The sequence below is a fragment of the Cydia splendana genome, chromosome 8, assembly GCF_910591565.1.
Source record: "Cydia splendana chromosome 8, ilCydSple1.2, whole genome shotgun sequence".
In the NCBI taxonomy this organism is placed as follows: domain Eukaryota; kingdom Metazoa; phylum Arthropoda; class Insecta; order Lepidoptera; family Tortricidae; genus Cydia; species Cydia splendana.
The window spans coordinates 4,403,655-4,428,520 of NC_085967.1; the positions used below are offsets into that span (position 1 = coordinate 4,403,655).

Genomic DNA, 24,866 nt, shown 5'->3' on the forward strand with positions numbered 1-24,866 from the left:
ATTTTGGAGTGTTAAAATAAAAACAGATGCAACGCAAATAACAGAGCAGCAGCGCTACATAATTTATTTTATGGAAAGGAAGGCTCAATGCTGAGGCCAGCCCACAAATACGGAGGCAGAGGCACATTCTCAGTCACGAGGGAACGATGAAGATGAAGAATACTTTAATTATGGTATGTTGTAGGCAAACTGGTATGTAGTAAAATGGGAACTATCTTAAAAAACCATATGAGGATACTACTTACATATCTCTTAATACTTATTTCGTTTCGTGAGTATATACCTGAATTACGAACGATTTCTCCTTCAGGTGCGTACAGCACCCTCGGTCGGCTCTTGCTGCGTGCGCGCCGCCCGCGCACTGACACCTCATCGGAGGCTGGGGCTGCGGCCACGTTACCTCGGGATCGAGACCTACAGTTTTTAAAGTATAATAAAGAATAAAATAATACGTCTCAGATATGTACTTGTCAAAAGCTCACTGAATAAATATTTAAATTTTTGTCCTGTAACTGTATTCCATTTTAAGACACATTGTAGGTTGTAAGTTACTTACGCGCGACATGTTTCGGAGAGCCTATACCAGTGAACGTGGCCTATACCTTTCCCATTAAATGACGATCCCTATGACAGTTAATTTTTATATGGAGTAAGTAGTGTCACGTAAAATTCAGTCTTTGTCCGTCACTAATATTTGTGTTTGTTACAAAAGAGCCAAAAGTTAGAAGAGGGATTTTAGATATTATTTCACCTTCTCATAGGAGATTCGACTGGCAGTGGCGCGCTGACTCCGGGGCTCAGAGCTGGTGCGACCATCATTGTGCCCAGGTAGAAGGTTTCCACGTCAGCAAACTCGTTGCGAAGCTGGGAGAAACTTCTCACCTACAAAAAAGTTGGGAGGTCAAACATTTGATATAAACCAGCAAGTAAAACATACAAACGTGTGAGATGATTCCATCATAGTTCTATACTTTTAACTACCTGTTTAAGAAATCAGAATGAAAGAAGGAATTATAAAAAAATAAGAAAATAAAAACGCGTCAGGCGTCTTGAGTTTGATTTTGTTTTTGTTGGTCACATAACAACTAGTATTACCTCTTGTCCAGTGATTGTGTACATTCGTTTGGCTCCGCTCATTTTCAGTACTTGTCCCAAATCCTCCAGGACCTCTTCGAAAGGCTGCGTGGTACGCAGGTTTAACAAGACACGGCACTGCAATAAAATATGGCATTTGACAAACCAAAACTTTGGAAAACTTAGGAGTGTTCGGAAGTCCTAAGCTATCTTTTATTTTAGGTTCATAGCTCAAAGTATGGTGGTTTATTTCGGCAGAAATCATGGCATTTGGTAGAGTCTGTTCGGAAAGTGAAGAGTCGTGAAATGTATGGGGCCCAATACATTCCAAGAGTCTTCTTTTTCCGCAGAGACTCTATGACTGCAGCTTATTTAGGTATATGAAAAAACGGAAATGAAAGCAAGACGTCAAGTGGTTGCTTTCTTGCTTTCTGTCGGAAGGATGGTCATATTGACACTGTACTTTTGTGATTTGTTATAGATGGATGGACGCGTAGACGTAGACACCGTCCCCCGGCGCAAAAACCGACGGTGGCCCGCGCGAAAGTTTCTGAGGCGCAATATCAGGTAAAAAAGTTTGGAGAAAGGGTTAAAGGAATCATAGATGATTCGCGGATGTATTTCATATGCTCTAACAGCTATTTTATTACCTATGGCAAGGTTAGATCCACTATAGTTCAACTGTATACAGTTTCTAGTAGTATTTAATAGCCCTTTAGGTAGATTACGGCCATTTACAGCGCAGTTTTACTTTATCACGGGTACTTTGGTTACACGTGCCTTGTAAGCCAAGCTATTGAAAGTAATATTATGGTATTAGCATAATGTATTGCATGCATTCAAACGCAGCGTATATCGACATTACTTATACAGCGTGGCTTTTAAACATAGGTATTATGGGTGTATGTAATAAATAAATAAATAAATAAATATTATAGGACATTCCTACACAGATTGACTAAGTCCCACAGTAAGCTCACGAAGGCTTGTGTTGTGGGTACTCAGACAACGATATATATAATATATAATATATAAATACTTAAATAGAAAACAACCATGACTCAGGAACAAATATCTGAGTCATCACACAAATAAATGCCCTTACTGGGATTCGAACCCAGGAACATCGACTTCACAGGCAGGGTCACTACCCACTCGGCCAGAGCAGTCGTCAAATGTAATGCACCTAATATTTTTTTGAATATATATTTTTTAATATTTTTTTTAGGTATTTAGCGTTTCTGTGTTTCAAATTCAATAGCACTCCTTGAGTTCATTATGGTTTACTTTAAGCTAAATGTTTAAATCTACCTTATCATCTAAACAATAAGCTTCAAATTCCACTAACAAGCTTTTGTCGTATGGTGGGCCTTACAAGACTTTACGTAGTAGAATAAAGCCCCTTAGTGAATATGAATCATAAATATCGTAGCCTCGAGCACTTACGCGATTGAATCCATGAGTTTACTTCCAAGGTCTTCGCAAAGCTACTTATTAAAGCAATCCGCGAAATAAATTGTATTTACGGTAATTATAGGCACCTTTACCCATGATGGCGGAAAACTGACTGTTTGAAGCAATCAGAGTAAGCGTTTCATTATTAAGTACTATATTATTCAGTTGATTTGTTTTTAATTAGAGGTGTGGATTAAAAATCTTTCAGAGAATGAGGCCATGGCCTGATGTGTACTGTTAGGTACATGATGTGAACTTAATTCTAAAAACATACTTAGTTTGGCGGGGCGCGTCGGTTTCGGCCATGGATTGCTTGCGTTCTACACTATAAGTCACCTGTATAGAGTGGTTCATAATGTTGCCAATTATCCGTATAACACGGCCGGAGGTCGGCTTGCCGCCGCACGGCGGTGGCGCGTCGGACTCGGCGACGGACTGCTTGCGTTCTACACTATTGTAGGCATCCTAATACTCATAATAATGTGGGTAAGCTAAACAATATATGAATAAAGTAGTCTATGCTCGATAATGGTCGTTTGTATATCTCCTGATATGGCGCAGCCGGTAGGATCACAGTAGGAGAAGTCACCTGTATAGAGTGGTCCATGTTGTTAATGCTCCGTATAACACGGCCGGAGGTCGGCTTGCCGCCGCCCGGCGGTGGCGCGTCGGACTCGGCGACGGACTGCTTGCGTTCTACACTATATGTCACCTGTATAGAGTGGTCCATGTTGTTAATGATCCGTATAACACGGGGCCGGAGGTGGGCTTGCCGCCGCCCGGCGGTGGCGCGTCGGACTCGGCGACGGACTGCTTGCGTTCTACACTATAAGTCACCTGTATATCTAGAGTGGTCCATGTTGTCAATGATCCGTTTAACACGGCCGGAGGTTGGCTTGCCGCCGCCCGGCGGGAGCGCGTCGGACTCGGCGACGGACTGCTTGCGTTCTACACTATATGTCACCTGTATAGAGTGGTCCATGTTGTTAATGATCCGTATAACACGGGGCCGGAGGTGGGCTTGCCGCCGCCCGGCGGGGGCGCGTCGGACTCGGCGACGGACTGCTTGCGTTCTACACTATATTGTCACCTGTATAGAGTGGTCCATGTTGTTAATGATCCGTATAACACGGCCGGAGGTTGGCTTGCTGCCGCCCGGCGGGGCGCGTCGGACTCGGCGACGGACTGCTAGCGTTCTACACTATATGTCACCTGTATAGAGTGGTCCATGTTGTTAATGATCCGTATAACACGGCCGGAGGTGGGCTTGCCGCCGCCCGGCGGGCGCGTGTCGGACTCGGCGACGGACTGCTTGCGTTCTACACTATAAGTCACCTGTATAGAGTGGTCCATGTTGTTAATGATCCGTATAACACGGCCGGACGTGGGCTTGCCGCCGCCCGGCGGGGGCGCGTCGGACTCGGCCACGGACTGCTTGCGGGTGCCGGCGCGCGACCAGCCGCTCGGGGCCGCCGCGGGGGTCGTGCCGCCGTACCACATGCCGTTCTTTTTGCCGTAACTTGCTGCCTGTTTGGTAAAGGTTTGATTAGTATAGATATGTTTTATTGGGATAGAATAAGCATTAACTTAGTCAAATTTAAATGCTGTATTTTAAAATAGGTAGTAGTTTTCTCGTATATAGGGAGACTTTAACTATTACGGCGTTTCTGTAAAAAAGTTGAGGAATTTTAAACGACATCTAAGATGCTTCCTATCCATGTTCTATTTGCTAAAATAATTATCACTCTTCGAATTCTTAACTATTTAACTCATAGCGATTCATTATTTGATGTTTGTAAGATGCTGAAATTAAATTTTACGAAACATCTCAAGGACTAATGTATATTTTGACACATCGACAACGACTGAGTTGCAAAGTCCGCTACCTACTTCAGCACTCAAATTTTTCTACCCTGAAATTAGCTACATTCCTTCATATTTCAACGACCTAAAACAACCAGAAACCTTTTAACCGCCGCGCATTCCAAAACAAAATGCCATTAAGTAGTCGTAATGCACAATTTCCTTCAGCACCTGCAATTTAGCCGAGCCCTGGCTAACGCCGTTCAATTGTTTCCGTGGGTGCGAGGACCCTGACCCGGTTGGCGTCTGATAAATGCACTCTAGCAAACACCGCCGAATTCATGTGCATACAATAGATTGCGATTGCAATTTGGCGTAGAGGTTAGGGGATAGGTGAAAGGGTGTTTGTTTTTAGTACCTATGTGGAGAATTTATTTTATTAGGATTTATTTATATCTGTTGTAATATACAATTTGTAACATACAATCACTATACCTTATAAAACAAAGTCCCCTGCCTCGTCTGTCTGTTTGTGTGTTTGTATTATGTTTGTTCGCGATAAACTCAAAAACTATTGAACGGATTTTCATGCGGTTTTCACCTATCCATAAAGTGATTCTTGAGGAAGGTTTAGGTGTATAATTTTCTAACCCGTGCGAAGCCGGGGCGGGTCGCTAGTAGTACATAGAAATTAAAAATGTCTCGTTAGTATACATATAAATTAAAAATGTCTGTCTCGGCAGCGCAGTCGAACTTTGAAATTGACAATCCTTTAATTGGGCTTGAACAGGTCATCTAATCTTGCACAAAAATCCTCTCCTATCATATGTACGTATTGTACGTAGGGACTTAGTGGTTCTTATTACTTCTATAGGTAGGACTCAATAACCAAGTAGTTGTAGCCACTACTTGTGTAGCACAGTTTAACGAAGGAGAATTTATTCGAGAATTCTTCGGCTTTACGAGGGAATGCTGGTCAGTTCCGACCGGTTGTTTTTTCACGTTTATATGCGAATAGCAATGCATTAACCTACTTTACATTATTGGGGGCCGGCCGGTAGCCATTTTATTGTTTAACGCAAGTAGATATGCATAAGAATTTTAATTTGAAGTTGGAATTCCTAATTCCTTGCTTTAAGAATTTATTTAATCACGTGTTTATGGATGGTTTATGGTACATAAATTTAAAATATTTTCAATATTAAATATATGCCTAATTAAACGTAATAGGGCTAAAATAAGCTTCGTCTTAAAAATAAGAAACTATACATATAACTCACTCTAACTTCAAAAAGGGGGAGTCTTTTGTGCAGAATTTGTAAATTTTAAAATTTCAAATGATATTAATAAAGTTGTAAATTTGAAAGAAATAATGCAAGTATTTATTATTTTATTTGAGAAGTTCTTACGGTGTTCTCGTGCTTTTGATCTAATCAAATGCAGGAATTATAAATTGAGTCACGTGCCAAGTAACCACCAGACCACCAGACCACCATACCAGACGATCAGTCTGGCCTAGTGGGTAGTGACCCTGCCTGTGAAGCCGGTGGTCCTGGGTTCGAATCCCAGTAAGGGCATTTATTTGTGTGATGACACAGATATTTGTTCCTGAGTCATGGTTGTTTTCTATGTATTTAAGTACATATTTATATATTATATATATCGTTGTCTGAGTACCCACAACACAAGCCTTCTTGAGCTTACTGTGGGACTTAGTCAATCTGGGTAAGAATGTCCTATAATATTTATTTATTTTATTTATTTAAGTAAATAAAAAATAAAACTTCTATTTTTTCTATGATTAACCCCCAATAATACTTGTGCTCACTGAGTCACTAACCATAACACTGATCCTCAAATCCTCAGCACTTTTCGCGTAATACCGTATCTTGATTCGCGATATTTTGCCGCGGGCGCGCGCCGCGCCACCCAACACAGTACTGTAAACACGCGCGTTTCGACCACCGAAAAGTCCTTGGCAGGTGTACTGACCGTCTATCAAGGACATCGCGGTGCGTGCAACACCAGCCAGATTGACCTTCGCGAATACTGATAAAGTTCGAAGAAGGGTGTATGAACGGTCTCGCGTGGCTTGCTCAGGTGCAGCGGGAAAACTGTGCTTTTGAAGCAATTCAATCAACTCAAGTAGGTACCCAGCTCTTTTTTAACTACGACACAATGTTTTTATTACCTAGCTATTGTAATTATTTGTAAAATCAATTTGTTTAGAGTTTTCAGTAGTAGGTAATTGAGAGCAATTACCGTAGTTTCAGGACAATTATTTGTTCTTACTATATTTACTTTGAGCAAAGATTTTGGCGGCTATGGGCCTGTAAGCTGACAGTATATTGTGCATGTCAAATAGTATTAAAATCTGGACTTCACATTTAGTACTCCTGCAGAATGCTGTTGTTTATCTTTATCTTTTTGTGTAAACTTGTATTTGAGTATTTAATTCGTGCATCTTATACAGACAGTTTTATCGTAGCGTCTTGACAGACCAACCAACTTTTGAGTTTAGTATACCTACAGTAAAGTATGTCTCTCTTCTTAATACATGAGCTCAAGTTTAGTTGGTTAACAGTATTCGGCCAGTCATCGTGTGCTAAGCGAGGTCGTCTCATGAAAATTGCTGCATAGCAAGTGGACTGCGGCGCTCGGAATTAATACGGCGAAAATGTTGGACATTTTGTATTTTGTCGTTTAGCGGGTAATTGGGGTATCGGGCGGATTTTATTCGTTAGCGAGGTGATTTTGTTCCGTGGTAAAATGTTTTAGCTGGAGTTTTGTATGCCTTGTAATGTGCTTGTAATTTACACGATGTTTAGTTTAAAGTACTATGGTCTGTCCGTTTTTATACTATCAAATTGTCGTAGCCACTGTATTACTGGAGGCACGAGAACATTAAAAATTAGATTAGGACTAGGAGGAGATCCTTAACGGCTTGGTTTAAGTTATGTTCTTGTAGAAATACCAAGGGCCCGTTTCTCAAAAGTATGTAATACAAGTGGAAGTACCTTTCTAGTAGGGAATGCAAATCGGTTATAACCGTAACCGAAATAATCGGTTATAACCGAATATTTTGTCAAAATTTCATAACTGAATATTGGAAATTGGAATAACCGGTTACGGTTATTTTCGGTTATTTATTTATGACTTAAATCCTATGTTTCTATCATCTAATGACTACAAAATCCTGCCGTTTTTGGCTGTGACGTCTGTGACTATAATTTTTGTCATTCCTGTACTTTAATAATTAAAATCTACCAAATTTACTTCCCCTATTTATGAAATATTTTTATTGAATATTGTATCACGTTCAAGGTCATATTTTACTCTTACTGTATTTTGTGTGTTTTATTAAAAAATGAAGACTTATACTCACATTCCCTAAATTTACTTTATGCTAATACTGTACTTTTATTTTCGTATTTTTTTAATTACTTCATTGTAAAATTATCATTTTTGTTGAAAATAACATTTTTTTTTTTTTTTATTAGGGGACATCTTACACAGATCAACATAGCCCCAAACTAAGCAAAGCTTGTACTATGTGTGCTAGGCGACGATATACATACTTATATAGATAAATACATACTTATATACATAGAACACACCCTTGACTCAGGAACAAATATTAGTGTTCATCACACAAATAAATGCCCTTACTGGGATTCGAACCCAGTACCATCGGCTTCGCAGGCAGGGTCACTACCCACTAGGCCAGACCGGTCGTACCTTAACCGATTATAACTGATATTCGGTTATTTTTCGGGCATAACCGTAACCGAAACCGGTTATGAAGATTGGCCGGTTATTGCATTTCCTACTTTCTAGCAAAGTCTGTCAAAAAGTGACATCCGCTTGTATTACAAGTGAGAAACGGGCCTCAAGTCACAAATAACACAAAAATCCGCCAGCCGTATTTACCTAATGTACTAATTCGCCGTGAATTCGCCTAACCATGAATTTACAGCAGAGGAAAGAAAAAAAAAAAAATATCTGGAGTCACTTTCGCCAAATTGTGGGTTGATTAGCCAATTTCACATTGCGTTTGTGAGGCATTTTACTACTTCACGCGTATTTACCTCGAAATACTGTTACCATTTACATGGTGATAAGGTAAACGTACTCGACGCGGTCCCAGTATAAAGTTATACATGTCATCTTGAAACTAAGTAATTGTCAATAGAGGTGACAGCAGGGTGTCATCTATTGGGCATTAGCATGTCGAGAACTAGTACGTTTACCTTACGCGTTAGTAAGAAGATAATCATAAACAAAATAAAGAACACGGTGCTCAAATGAATGGTCCGTAGGTACTCAGCCCACTAAAAAGACCAAAATATTACTCACGATTTTAACTGAAGGTAAATTTTCGTCGTGAATTTTAGTACGTCCGGCGTCCTGCATGTCCAGCGGAATTTTATAACGACGTGGTATTTTACGAAAACAACCCAGTGAACTGGTGAAAAACAAAGAAAAACCCATCGGCCTTCGTTTCGTTAATTTCGTTGGAGACCATTAAGAACCCTTACCTACTTTCATACTCATTACCGTATCTACCCGACGCACTCACCACTCCACACGCGAAACTCTTGAATATTTATAAGAAAAACATTTGATTACATAATTTTCCGTATAAATTACACACACAACATTTGACGTCCTTTTGTTCACGTTAATTAAACAGGAACTATAGGTATAGTAAAATCACGAGTAATAAATATGCAAACGAATGTGAATTTTATTCCGTTGACATAAAGTTGTAATATGTATATTTGGGTGTGACTGTTCAGCCTTGAGAAATGAACGGTAGTATGTGGTAAGTAACTGTCCGGAAGGATTAGGAGCCTAGATAAGGCCACGTCCTGTAAATACTGAACTTATTAACTTGCAAAAGTAAAGGGGACAAAGACGGTAAGGTTTGGCTTGAGGTTAGGGCTAGGATAATATGGTCATGGTCAAAAGGTGATGACGATTGCTATTAGGAAAATCTATCGAGGTAGAAAGCTCTTGATTTTTGTAGTGATATGGATCATATGGAAGTAGGTAGTTAGCTACAGTTCTTGATTGTTTTCTTCAAGGAACACTCTACAAGAATATATCTAAGCCAAATGGTTCGAAATTGGCTAATTTACAGCACCCGTGGTACAATCCCCACCAGTCCAGTACAACATGTTTCTGAATGTCTATGATTTTGTGTGATTTTAGACTTAAGTGCACATGGTTCATTCTGAATCAACGTATGTAGAATAGGTAAGGTCATCAAAATCTGTCCATTCAGTAAGCCAATTTGGAATAAATAAGCTTCGTTGTGTGTAGGCAAATGCCTACAGGATGATCACAGAGACAGAGACTTACAGTAGGGTCAGGCACGGAGACAGGTACAGACACAACGACGAACGGGTCCTCGTCGCTATCCAGCATCGAGTCTGCTGCCAGCCAAACACTTTGATGCCTTTCTAGAGTTAACGTCTTATTGGTGACAGAGAGACAGAGAGAGACTTACAGGAGGCTCAGGCACGGAGACAGGTACAGACACAACGACGAACGGGTCCTCATCGCTATCCAGCATCGAGTCTGCTGCCAGCCAAACACTTTGATGCTCTTCTAGAGTTAACGTCTTATTGGTGACAGAGAGACAGAGAGAGACTTACAGGAGGCTCAGGCACGGAGACAGGTACAGACACAACGACGAACGGGTCCTCATCGCTATCCAGCATCGAGTTAGCTGCCAGCCAACGGAATCTGCTTGGGCCCCACACTTTGAGGCTCTTCTAGAGTTAACGTCTTATTGGTGATAGAGAGACAGAGAGATACTTACAGGAGGCTCTGGCACGGAGACAGGGAGAGAGACAACGACGAACGCGTCCACGTCGCTATCCAGCATCGAGTTAGCTGCCTGCCAGCGGAATCTGCTTGGGCCCCACATTTCGATGCTATTCTAGAGTCTTATTGGTGACAGAGAGACAGAGAGAGACTTACAGGAGGCTCAGGCACGGAGACAGGTAGAGAAACAACGACGAACGCATCCTCGTCGCTATCCAGCAACGAGTCAGCTACCAGCCAGCGGAATCTGCTTGGGCCCCACACTTTGATGCTCTTCTAAAGTTAACGTCTTATTGGTGACAGAGAGACAGAGAGAGACTTACAGGAGGCTCGGGTACGGAGACAGGGAGAGAGACAACGACGAACGCGTCCTCGTCGCTATCCAGCATCGAGTTAGCTGCCAGCCAACGGAATCTGCTTGGGCCCCACACTTTGATGCTCTTCTAAAGTTAACGTCTTATTGGTGACAGAGAGACAGAGAGAGACTTACAGGAGGCTCAGGTACGGAGACAGGGAGAGAGACAACGACGAACGCGTCCTCGTCGCTATCCAGCATCGAGTTAGCTGCCAGCCAACGGAATCTGCTTGGGCCCCACACTTTGATGCCTACACTTTGAAGTATACGTTTAATTCTCTTACGTTGTAACCTGTAAGATTTTATGGTTTAGTGTACGGCCATGTTCGCTTATATGTATTTTAATTTGTTGTCATAAAACACGTTTAAGTAGTAATTGAATTAGGCACTGAGGCTGGGAAGAATTAAAAATGTATGACTTGATTTTATATTTTAAATACAAATAAGTGTTCCGTGAACAAAGTTTGTACGGAACACTAAAAATTACAGTCCGATTAACCCAATTGTTTAATATGTATATTTGTTAGTTTAGTGCAAAATTGGTGAAAAAGCAAATAAATACTTGGATTTGGTTATGTTTTATGTTATAAATCGAATAGTAATTTTTGGCTTTTTGATAGGTATTAAATATTATCACAACAATATAGGTGAGATCTTTATTGTTTTATACTTCGTTTATTGAGCGGGGAAATGACTAGTTTTTAGACAGTGGCAATTAATATATTTAGGTATAATTCCACATTATTGAGAAAAAAAATTAAACACACTACACACTAGAGTTCATTTTGTCTACGTTAAATGTCACTCGCGTTCACAGCCCAGCCAAGTTCAAGTACCTGACTGGCACTATCTCGGCATGCGGACCGCTTAGCATATGCCGACGTGACGTACTTCCCCTGCCCGATGCATTAGCATATGCTTAAGGCATGACCGGGTAGGTCAGTATACAAGTCTTGTACTGACGTTTTAAGGTTGATATACTAGTAATATGTTTAAGATCATAGTCGGAAGACCAACCCTCCAAAATTAAAAAAAATCAGTCGGGTGAAAAGAGGGAAAGAGGAAAAGAGGTGATGTTTTATTTAAGCTAAACGTACTGGTGCTCGACGCGGTCCCAGTACATGTCATCTTGAAATTTAAGTCATTGTCAATAGAGGTGACAGCAGGGTGTCATCTATTGGGCATTAGCATGTCGAGCACTAGTACGTTTACCTTACCAGTTAGTTTGATGTTTATAGGCTTTGGAAATTTTATCTGCAATTAGTCTTTATATATACAATAAAATATAATGTTTTTAATACTTACCTTCCATTATACCTTAAAGACAACCTCAGGGAAGTGAAAGGATTTGAAGAATGTAATGTGAAGTAAAATAGAAAGTAAAAAACAAAATACAAACGATAAAAACCCCTTAAAGGATTATAGACCTACCTAAAAGGCCTGCATTTGTAACGCTATTCACCCTTTTCAGTATATTTGTGAATCCTTGAATGAATTAAAAAATATTGAAAAGCCACAGACAAATTCAAACTGCCGTATTCGAACTTCAAGATATTCACAAGAGACGACACGTACTAGATCCATTCTAGATACGTTATAGTTTAGATATCAACTAGTTCTCTTTTGCAGCGCAATTCGGGCAACCAATCCAACCAAACCAATCACTTTTACGTTAGATAGAGATATCTATTAGATGTGAATTGGATCTCTAAGTCATATCCTGTGGAAATCGTTCAACAGTATCTCCAGAATCGCGCAAATGTCAAATTTGACAGGTTAGATCTTAAACATATCGTTATCGTATCTTGGTGATGTCTAATAGATGTCTATTTCAAAATCCGAATCGGGCCCAAAGTACATTAGCATCTTAGGTACACTTTGCGCAAAAATTGGCATACTTTTTAAGTACCTACTAGGTACACTGGTACACCCTTTACAAATCAATATTTAAATACTGTATCCTGACCCACATATGAGACCTTGAACATTGTTAACAATGTATGCTGAATATTGTTCCATATACATACATAACTCATAAAATTAGGCTAATGTGGGTTTTAAAAGTGTGTAAGTACTTACATGTAAATACAAGTGGTGTTTCATGTGATGTAATGTCAACAATCAACGATCCCACTTATACATATCATGTTTTTAGGGTTATAGTTTCGTCATGTCTGTCTGTCTGTCCGTCCGTATGTCACAGCCACTTTTTTCCGAAACTATAAGAAATACTGTTGAAACTTGGTAAGTAGATGTATTCTGTGAACCGCATTAATATTTTCACACAAAAATAGAAAAAAAACAATAAATTTTGGAGGTTTCCTATACTTAGAACTGAAACTCAAAAATTTTTTTTTTCATCAAACCCATACGTGTGGGGTATCTATAGATAGGTCTTCAAATTATGATATTGAGGTTTCTAATATCATTTTTTTCTGAACTGAATAGTTTGCGCGAGAGACACTTCCAAAGTGGTAAAATGTGTGCCCCCCCCCGTAACTTCTAAACTAAGAGAATGATAAAACTAAAAAAAAATATATGATGTACATTACCATGCAAACTTCTACCGAAAATTGGTTTGAACGAGATCTAGTAAGTAGCTTTTTTTTAATACGTCATAAATCGTAAACCGCAATTTTATTATGTTACTTGCTGCTACGGAACCCTTCATGGGCGAGTCCGACTCGCACTTGGCCGCTTTTTTTTATTCGAGTCTCAAGTACAAAAAAAATTAACCTGCCTGTAAAGTTCGGTGCAGAGTACACATTAGCTTTAGATTCTATTAATTTTGCGAAGTCTACAGGAAAGACGTGAACTAGTTAAGCATACAATAAAATGTGTGTGACCCGGCAAAGGGTTGAAAAATAGGCCGTATAAGAAAAAAATGTACTTAATTTCTAATTAATTGTAAGTGGGACGCGTTTCTTTAGCTGTCGGCAGTTACCATGCGATGTTGGCACGTATGTAATGTATATGATTAATTGTTATATGAACGATGGTAAAAGAGTGTTGGTAGTTTTATGTTAATTACTTTAATAACAAATAAATGTGAATATAACAAAGAGCTAAAGAGTTAGCGAGTCATGCCCATTCTTTTCTATGCTTAATTCATTCGCGTCCTTTATGTAGACATCGCAAAGTTAAGAAAATCAAAGGCTAATTTTTACGTTGCACCCTACCGTAATACTTTTTTTCAATAAGTACTTGAAACTCAAATAAGATAAACATGATATGTAGGTACGAGTAGGTACCTACCTAAATCGTTAACTGTATTGTTCACAGAAGTGACCTTTTTCTAAAATGTGTTTGACGCTTACGGCCCGATTCGAACTTTCACGAGAACAATTAATAAATCTGGAAACGATATGGATTAGATATGTCAGTGTCAAATGTGACATTTCTTCAAACAAAATCACATCGAATCCATATCGTTTCTAGGTCTATTAATTGACGTATTTTAAAATTCGAATCGGGTAGTTATTAAAATTTTAAATTTCTCGTCACTGTATAAATAAAATCCAATTTCACTTGAGATCTTCAATAATATATTTATATTTGTACAAGCATAAATGTTTTTTAAAGTTATATAGGTAACCTATGCTGTTATAGGTATTTTACTTACTAATTCATAAAAAAATACCATAGGTATTCCAATATTTAGTTTGATGTTGTAGACCTCTCTTCACTGCTTTATGAACGAGTGCTACGACCACGTAGCACGTAGCACTTAACTGTGGACTTTATATTGGATCATAAAACTATGAAGTTAATATGAAGCACGACAAAGTGGAGTTTTACCTAGCTATATTATATTTAAGGGGTCAATTCATGTAAATCCTATTGTATGAATGATAAATTATACAACACGCCAAACAAAAATCTGGCACCGAAGAGTTTGATCTCAGCTACTTAGTTACCAAAATAACCATGGAGTATAGAGTAAAAGCTCATGGTGGAACAGGTGTAAAAGTGTCCAGTAATCAGCTATAAATATTAGTTCCAAATCTCTCCAGAGTAGCGCTAGAGTAGCTATTAAGGACGTATGTGTTATTGACGGAGTGAAGTGCGCTGTCAATGATTTGATTTTTTAAATCAAATATTCTAGGTATTGTAGCTCCACCTACTTAAAAATTTTGACAGTCACTTTTGGATACATGGAGATTGTTTTCCTTACCTTTACCCTCCATAAAAATAACAAACCAAACGTTTCAAACATTTTTTTTCATTATTACAATATGAACTTTTCAAAGTGGAAAATGTATGACTAGTAACTCTAGTAAGTAATTGTGGCCTAAATTGTATATCGTAGTGTTCCTATTGGCCTTTAAAGAATTTAAATATGTTTCAAGCACAATGTTTCAGTTAAGGTAATTACGCTTAATAGTAACCGTATGCTAATATGCCGTGACCGTTGCTTTTCGATAAGTAAATAACCACAAATTAGCGAACATGGACGGACGCATTTACCATAACCGCAATATTAAAAATCACTTATTAAAAACACTTGGGTTTCAAAATCAGGTTTGTTTACATTAACACGGGACCGTAAGACACGTCGGTGGTCTCAGACACCAAAGCGGGTACTAGACCCCACTATTGCAACAAACAGCTGGCTAATTTGCAGCACTAGCAAAACAATAGCGTCCGGCGCCATCGCGAGCGCAACTAGAGAATCTCTGACAAGCTACAACAGCTTCTATCTCAATGCACTAAGGTTTAGAAGAGCTTGATGCACAACTCCGCTTACGACGGATGTATGTGGCAGACTACTCGAAATTTAATACGGCGGTGGAAAGCTAAGGGTGGGGCAAGGTCACTCTCGGTCCACGCAACCAAGCAACTAAATGTAACACTTTGTACGCGATATGTATCGGTCTCCGACGCACGGGCAATTATTGCTGGAGATTGGTAGGAGCAGCACGCGACCCGATTACACCTAATTTGGGATTACGCATTATGTTAAAAGCCCAATAAGGACCTTGGACCAGTTAAATCTCGTAAACGCTCGGTCCGGATTGGGCGTCAATCGTCAAGCTTAATGAAATGGAATTATTTCTAAGTGTGTCAAGTTTGGTGTTAATGTTTTAGTAATTTACAAAGTTTATTTGTTCCGTTTCATTTTCCCGCAGATTAGTTTTGTGAGTAGTTACGAAATGGATGATTGCGTAAATAAATACATAGCGTGTGAACCAAAAAGATCTAAGACGTCTGGCTCTGATAAGGTGTTCTAAAAACGTAAAGGGTCGTATCATTCGAAACCAATAAGCGAGCTAAATCTAACCTTAATCTAATTTAGTATTTAGGTGGAATGTTCTCAGTGCTTACCTCATTAGGGCTCGGACGCTAACCATTGGGTTTCTATTTAGGTACTAATTATTAAATTACCGATACTTACCTACATAAAATCCATTTAGAGGTCTAGTTTCTCCTTGACGTCAAGATTCTTAAGTTATTTAACGTTGGTTAAGAAAACAAACTCTCCAATCACACTCTTTATACTCTCAAATCAATCAAGAAGTTAATTACTGCTAACTACTTATTGAGAACAATACTTCTTTGATAACTATAATTACGAACATTAAAGTTTCCAACCTCACCTACCTACTTTATTTTTTTTACAAGTTCGTAATATTTTTTTCTTGACGTTACTTAACTTTTAGTGACTTTATATTAATGTATTATGTAGAATTTTAGCTTTAAACATATTCGTCAGAAATTATGAATCGTGGTACGCATAGCTTTTAAAATACTTAAATACAAAAAAGTGAGAACCGGTTATCAAACTAATTGTCCCCTCCTCATGCCACTTTCGCGCCCCGAATTGCCGTTTTCAAAATAAATATGCTACAAGTACCTACTTAACTATGGAAATTAATCTAGGACATACTAGACACTTCACTATGAGTATAACCTATTTAAATATAAATATCTCGTACGGCCTCGGCAGCCTCGGGTGCCGTTACATTTAAAACTAACGTCCGTTGCAATCGGCAATTTGTTGGTTGACCTAAATCCCTAATTTCGACAGCTGCTGCTTTCGATGCATTGTGTGCACGTTTGAAAAATGCATGCTTTACAAGGAATTTAACATATTGCAGTGTTGAAAGTTGGATAACATCTTTATAAAGTTTATATCTTCCGTAGTCTACGGAATATCCAGGAGAAACAAGTTTTGCAGTGGCTTTATTAAAGAAAATATTAAAACGGCCGTGAGTTCAAGTCTCACCCAAGACAGTAATTTTTCCACTTTTAAATTTATTCTAAGCTTAGTAGCATCGTTAGCAGACGTTTCTGCTTGTTAAACATTAAAATATTAATATTTCGGTAAACATAAGATTTAACATAAAATATTTTATGTTGGTTAAGTTAGCGCAGTTAGTGCAGATGTGTTGAGCAGTAGCGGCAACAGACTTTCAAAATCAAAAGCGTTTCCAAGTCAGTTTTAATTGACGGGTAGTTTCTAATTAATCCATTTAATTTTCTACCCTTATACAAAGCAAATAAAGTATGTATTTAAAACATGCCATCTAATCGTATGATGCATGTAATAATGATAAAGACTTTATGATTATTGAAATATGGTATACCTAAGATCAAGTCACAAACTAAAACTAAATACACGCATTTTATTCCTGTAAGTATTAACTAGTTTGATAAGAAAAAGCTAAAGAATAGCTTATGGAAGTTTTTTATGTTTCATGTAAAATTTTAATGTTGTATAGAGCTATGTGTATTGTACAAAGTTTATACCTACTATGCTTGTAAAAAAACACTTTTTCCTTCCATATGGTAAGCTAGAATGCATTTGCATTTAAGATTATTACATCTAACCTAGTGCATCGTGTTCTGAAGACAAAAACGGAGTAACAGAGTAACAAACGAAGCACACAAAAGTATTCAATAGAAAATCTTATCCCTTTGTGATAGGGTTTATAAAAGGGTCAGTTAACTATGTCGAATGAAAAGGGATTTTTACATACTTAATGCATTTTTCTTGAAGGGAAAAAGTCTTAGCGTGCTTGCGGTCCTAGAAATATGTCGTAAATCTAGGTATTACAAGCCGTTTGCACTTATAACGTTACACCGCACGAATGCTATGGAAATAGGCAATAGAATTACTAGAAGTACCCGAGTGAGAATATCCAAGACCAAGCGCATGTAAAACGTTAAAATACTCCCAGAAAAAGATATAACGTAAAGTAAAGAAGAGAAAAACCAAGAGCAAGCTGTATAAGGCAATTGAAAGAAAAGCCAAATATTGTCTTAAAAGAACCTAAAGACTTTGGCACTGTACTCGTAAGAGATGATGTCACTGCTCTTTTGGCCCGTCAAACTTCTATGAAATTATGACGTATAAATAACGGTTTACTAATCTTTTCTAATAGCATTTCGTTTCTGTAAGGATCACAGTTCTAATTAACCTAAACTGACCCACTTTTCTGATAGCGGTTCCGTTTTGTGAGGTTCGCAGTTCAAACCTAACCTGACCCAGTTTTCTAATAGCATTTCGTTTCTGTAAGGATCACAGTTCTAACCTAACCTAACCCACTTTTCTAATAGCATTTCGTTTCTGTAGGGATCACAGTTCTAACCTAACCTAACCCACTTTTCTGATAGCCGTTCCGTTTTGTGAGGATCGTAGTTCAAACCTAACCCAACCCACCCCAATTATTCTATTTTAACATAACAAAAAGTACAAATTTAAATAGAGATGCCTATTTGTCAAATTTTCGAAGTGACTATTTTAACCAAACATCTTTTTGGAATATAATATTAGCCAATAAAAAACGTTTGCTAAATAAGTTTTTGTCCTAATAACATTTGACAAATTAAAATCATGCCAAAAGATAATTTGACCAAATAAATTAGATGCGAAGTGTAACTTTGCTAAAGGTTCCTTTGGGAAATGAAACTATTGCGATAAGTTTGTTGGGAAGTGAAATTTGGCGAAAGGTATTTGGCCCAAACGAAAGTACACCATAAATAATACTTGCACTGCGTGTGCTATCAAAATCGTTGCAGACTTCTCTTGGTCTAACTCAGTAGATATTGGTATTAAATATGTCGGAGAATGGCTGATTTGTGCCATCTATCGCCTTCAAGAGGCGTTTTGTCATGCAAACCTTGACAAATAGAGCAAACTAAGGTGTTACGTACACGTGAGTGGCGTTCGACGCAGTTCCGCCAAGACGTCATAGAGTGCGCTGTTAAAACAATTGAAGTACAGAACAATTGAAGTTATGCTGTCAATCGACCTTCAAGGGAGCACGATGAGAACGAACGGGAGAAGATGACGTCTGTGGCGGCTCCTGGGTCTAATCCACTGGTTTGCTTAAGATAAGAAACGTAACGCGTGCTGTGATTTGTAATGAGTCTTGTGCAGTAAAGATTGTGAGTTGAACATCGTATTTCATTGAAGGCCGTCGTCATCCACGATTGAAGGTTCTGATGTGCTGCCGATAGTATGATACGCCCACAATTCCCGACATCAGAAGTGGGATAAAATAGAGAAGTCGGTTTAAACTGAAGTGAACGCAATTTTGGTACGTGTTTAATACGAGAATCGAATAAGTAAACTGTCGTAGTCCTATTCCGAAACTTAAAATTACGTGATCAATGTATCAATGAAATCAAATAAGAAAATCTATTAGTAGGAACACTAAACTTTTAGGGAATACTAAACGTTTAAGTAAAGAATAGGTGCGCAGATAATGTTCATAAAATCTGTTAAATATGGAAAACCATTTATTATCGAGAACTCAATACAAGATGTGTTTCAACTGAGGGGAATCTCTGTGGTGAGGTTCATTTAAAAGCTAGTTTGTATTGTATCTTTATGGTGATATTATTTTCACGCTGTTTGGATTATGGTGATATTATTTTCACGCTGTTGCATTTTAAGTCTCTTAATGAATTGTTCGAAATGTATCTCTACCCCATTACCGTTGAAATATGGCCTGATTGAATATCGTGATGCTACTGATGCTGAACTTGTTCATTCACAACAATGATCTATGTGCGTGTTATTGAAAGAGTTGAGTTGAGTTGCCTGTTAGTATCTAAAAGATACGGAGGAACTTACTTTGGTCAGGTAGGCCGAGCAATGAGCTTAGATACCTCAGATTGTTGTATTCTGTCCGCAGATGTATGCAGTGATGCATACAATGTCAGGATGCCGTGGTGGTGCAGATGATCTGCGCTCTACAGTCTCTTTTGGAAGAAGAAGATCTCATCTTCGCTCTAGTCTACCAGTGAAAATCATAAAGGGGGATGGATAATGTACGGAGGGACCCGTACAATGTCAGGTTGGCCGTGTCGGAGAATGGCTGATTTGTGCCATCTATCGCCTTCAAGAGGCGTTTTGTCATGCAAACCTTGACAAATAGAGCAAACTAGGGTGTTACGTACACGTGAGTGGCGTTCGACGCAGTTCCGCCAAGACGTCATAGAGTGCGCTGTTAAAACAATTGAAGTCCAGAACAATTGAAGTTATGCTGTCAATCGACCTTCAAGGGAGCACGATGAGAACGAACGGGAGAAGATGACATCTGTGGCGGCTCCTGGGTCTAATCCACTGGTTTGCTTAAGATAAGAAACGTAACGCGTGCTGTGATTTGTAATGAGTCTTGTGCAGTAAAGATTGTGAGTTGAACATCGTATTTCATTGAAGGCCCTCGTCATCCACGATTGAAGGTTCTGATGTGCTGCCGATAGTATGATACGCCCACAATTCCCGACAAATATATAATTTCCGAATATGCCCCTATATTACATTGTACATGAGTAGCTATGGCTTTCGGCGCAATTCGGGAAATGAATTAGAGATTCACTAGATATGAAATAGTCAAGATATGTGACGTCCCACGGGTAAAGGTACCTTATGGCGGTTGGCGCTTTCGCTATTATTAACGCCGCTCCAATATTATCGCGGCGCTAAGCGACGTAAGCGCCAGCCACCATAAGGTACCTTTTGCCGTGGAACGTCTCATATTTTTACTATTTCATATCTAGTGAATCTCTAATTCATTTCCCGAATCGCGCCGTTTGTGCGCGACAGTACCTATACAAAGTTAAGTACTGTTGTGCTACGAAATGATTTATGCAGTGAACAAGATAAACAAGGCATAAGTATTCATATTAACAATATTTAGTTCAAATTAATTTCAGTATGATTAGCTAGCATATGGGTTCAATATGATATTTATTTTAGTTTTAGATTTCAACTATTACACATTTGGCGAAAAGCACGGCATTATTATGATGATTATTTTATTTCGAACTGAGCAACAATCACGCAATTACTTAATCGTCAAAATCAACACTTGGACGTAAAATTATTGCATTCCGCATTTGGCACAAAACCTAATTAAAACTCTGGAACATATTGCCTCGTTTCGCGCAATTTAATATATCACACGCGACTTATGGTCATAAAAGTCAAGACGTGTTAGATAGATATACTGATGAAACACATAACATAACCTAAATAGACTTAGACCAAAAAAGTATGCAGATATTTTAACAGCACACGCAGTGACAGTGTTATTTATACGTCATAAATTCATAGAAGTTTGACGTTTACAATAACACCTGCACTATACTTGCACTGCGTGTGCTGTGAAAATCTCTGCAGACTTTTCTTGGTTTAACTCTATCAGTTTTCGCTTTACCACAGTCAGGTAAAAACCAACAGCAAAATAATAGAGTAAAACTTTTAATTTATTATCGCCAAGATGGATGACTTTCCGAAGGTCTAGCGTCTAGATTAAGTGTGTATTTTCCATAACGTCGCCTTATCTGGTTATTTATTGCTTCCGCAATTATCGGTTTTGACGTAAGGTTGAGATAGGCTGATGACTGCAGTGTTTGCGTAATAAAGGGTTGACTTTGGTCGTACGGTGAGTAGAGTTAGACCAAGAAAAGTCTGCAGAAATTTTGGCAGCACACGCAGTGCAAATATTATTTATACGTCATATTTTCATAGAAGTTTGACGTTTAAAACGTTGCGTGTACAGTCAACGGTAAAAATATGGGTGTACAAATCATTTCAAAAATATGTCCCATAACTCTTATGTCAGTGAATTAAGAACTATGGGACATATTTTTGAGTAAGTTGTCTACACCCATATTTTTACCGTTGACTGTACTGTCAAAATCTCTTGGTCTAACTCTACCTATGTAAGTAATAGTGAGTATTGTAGTCTTTGATCTTAGGTAGAATAATTGGTAATAGTGGATTGGAAATTTGTCAATTTAGACGGCAAGGAAATGGAAATAAAGCTAAAAAAGCCGGTCAAGTGCGAGTCGAACTCGCGTCCCAAGGGTTCCGTACTGCACACATTTTCGAACGAGCGAGCAAAGCGAAGTTCTTAAGTAGGTACATTCAACTGTTCAGTGTTTCACGGTGATTAGGGGCACGCCCCGGCTTTTCCGTGTTTTTTAACTGAGCTATCAGAGGATAGTTAGTTACGCAATTATTATTTATTTTTTAATTTTTGCATTGGTTAGGCGTAGTTATCTCTGTTATTTTAAGGTAACAGGGCTATAACCGCGAAAATCGAAGTTCGGCAATTGTGGGCATTCTCTCTGTCACTCTAATTACGGTTTCATTGGAGTGAAAGAGAAATATCCCCTCAATTTGCGAACTTTGGTGTTTGGTGCACCTCTCTCTGATGCTTCAGGCCTTCGGCCCAACGCAGAGCTTGGCCTAGACCTTCGCACTAGCTGTCCACACCACGTTTCACGTAAACAATTGCGGTTGTGGCCCTGATAGAGCTTATCCGCAATTTTTATTTTTAAGTCCGGCTCATGCTTAACTGCAGACTTCTTATATTACGTTTTTCCAGTAATCTATAGGTAAAAGAACTATTTATCGCGTTTTCCAAAATATACGCCCAGCAGTTTCGGAGCTAAGGCCCTCTCCTTTATCTGGTAATTTTTGCCTAATACATATTGTCTTAACCCTTATCTTGGCATTGTAACACCCGTGATACATGGAACTTTAAAAAATCTAGCAGGTCCACTTTATTACCTAACAAAATAATTTTGCCATTATTATATCAAGCTACCCTCCTTTATTATAGAAAAAAATAATGGACATAAGTGTCATTGTAAATGAATTAGTAATAATCAATATGGCGCCACGGAAACAACAGAGTTCGGTTCGCACTGGAAGTTTTGCATTTATTTCTTAGATTAGTATATATTTTTCCATAATCTACATTTTGATGGATTTACTATCTGTTAGTGCATACATATTTACAATGCGTATGAATTTAAAAACATTTAATACATAGAAGCTTAAATGAAACTGTTATGTATTATATTTGATACATTGCCAAGAACTCAGAAATGTACATATCGAAGGGAGTGTATTACATTTAATACATTGCCAAGTTATCGTCAAAATAGTTTTACATGTTTTTTAAGTTTTTTTCTATTTGTGGGGTTACAAAACATGATTCAAGTATTTAATATTAGTTGTCTTATTATTTAGTTATTCAACTTTGATTTTTTTAAAGTGCTAGATGTTATTTAACTGTATATTCGTACGTTGTAGCATTATTGCTACGCCGTAGCCCGTAGCACGGAAGAATATGTGTATGGCAAAAAATGGGCCCAAAGTAAAAAAAAAATTTTTTTTTACTATGAAGTTATTTGTTTACTTTTCATATTTTACTCAACTTATTGCTGACGACTTTTTTGAAACTTTACGGGATCAAATTTTCCGCCCATGCGATCAGGTATTCGTAGATATAATTATTTTTTACAGGTGTAATAGTCATCTGATGCTGATCAAATATGATACATATGATTTTCCGAAACTGGAAAACCCTGGATTTTTTCCCTTATTTTTTAATAGTCTGGTATGCTCAATAGGTGACGTAAAAGTAAAAAAATGTTTATATTTAAGATATTTTGAGCCTTGCCAAGATAAGGGTTAAATAACTTGTACATTAGTTATGTAAAATTAATTATGTACTTAAACCTTTTACTCAGGTTGTCTTCTAGTTTTTATCACAAGAATTATCAAAATTCCCGTTATATAGTGATTCTGCTCTGTTTTCACCTTAATAATCTAGAAATTATAACGATTCGTTTCATAATTATATTAGGTATGTACATGTAAGTAGTGCGTTTGATTTCATCGAGAGGGCCCAATCGCTTAGAAAATATAGAACAAAATCGACGATCTCCTTTGCAGGAAGCATAAACATGTCGGAGGCTCCGGGCCTTCAGGGCCTTCGACCTTCGCATTCAGACACTTGTACTATAATTGTTCTGTGTTTGAGCACTAACCTCCCGCAATTCGGCCTGCGGCCTTGCGTTTCAAAAAGCCTCTGGGGGAAGCTTCGGGCCTTCGGCCCTACGTGTAGCTCGGCCTTGGGCCTTCTCAAAAGCTGTCCACACCACGTTTCACGTAAACCATTACGGCTGTCTCCCTAAAACAGCCCAACCGCGTTTTTTTTTCTTAAGTCCGACTCACGCTTGACTGTAGATTTCTAATAGGTTTTCCTGTCATCTAGAGGTGAAGAACTATTATGTGTATTTTTTTCAAAATTCTAGACCCAGTAGTATCGGAGTTAAGGAGAGGAGATCCTCAAAATAAGCCCTTTCATTTAATATGTAACACGATGTGGTTTGCCAAACTTTGTTTTTTATTTTCTCATATTCCCCCTATGCTAAAAATTCATTTGTTTTTATTACATGTCCGTCTTTGGGTCACAGACTTCCATATGTATACCAAATTTCAACTTAATTGGTCCAGTAGTTTTGGAGCAAATAGGCTGTGACAGACGGACGGACAGACAGAGGCACGAGTGATCCTATAAGGGTTCCGTTTTTTTCCTTTTGAGTTACGGAACCCTAAAAAAGAAAATAAAAATAAAAATATCTAAAACGGACCGAGAGTAAAACGGGAATTATGATTTTCAAACTCAAATAACTGCATATTTCTCTCTCTTCTACCCCCAGAAGTATTTTCTGGCATAATAATTTACACCACGAAACAATTAAATTGTAGGTACTTACCTACTTATATTTTACATCACACCAATCTGTTATTCCGTATTTCCGTAATCTTAGGGGTCATTTAAAAAAATTGTTTCAAGTTATTTACTTGGATTTTTTCGAATGAAATATTTATTTTCGCCGTTCGCAAAGTTTATTTCAGGATTTCGTGACCCAAAACCATTTTACGTAGGTACAAACAACAAATCGAACGATATTTATTCATACATTAAACGGAGTTACATATGTCTTTGATTAAACTAAGTCGAAATAAATCCCAACATTAACCCATACAATTCTATTTTCTTTTCTTTTTTACATTAAAAGCTTTTATTTA

General features: G+C 38.2%; 1 protein-coding gene across 1 annotated transcript in view; it reads right to left on the minus strand.

The window, feature by feature from the left end:
• Nucleotides 1–24,866, minus strand: part of LOC134792726 (echinoderm microtubule-associated protein-like CG42247) — a 58,547-nt gene that overhangs the window by 16,861 nt on the left and 16,820 nt on the right. The window contains exons 2-5 of the mRNA XM_063764026.1: nt 3,865–4,056; nt 1,096–1,212; nt 752–882; nt 284–414 (exon numbers count right to left, since the gene is read on the minus strand). Coding sequence (XP_063620096.1) covers nt 284–414; nt 752–882; nt 1,096–1,212; nt 3,865–4,056 — 571 coding nt within the window. The remainder of the gene's footprint in view (nt 1–283; nt 415–751; nt 883–1,095; nt 1,213–3,864; nt 4,057–24,866) is intronic.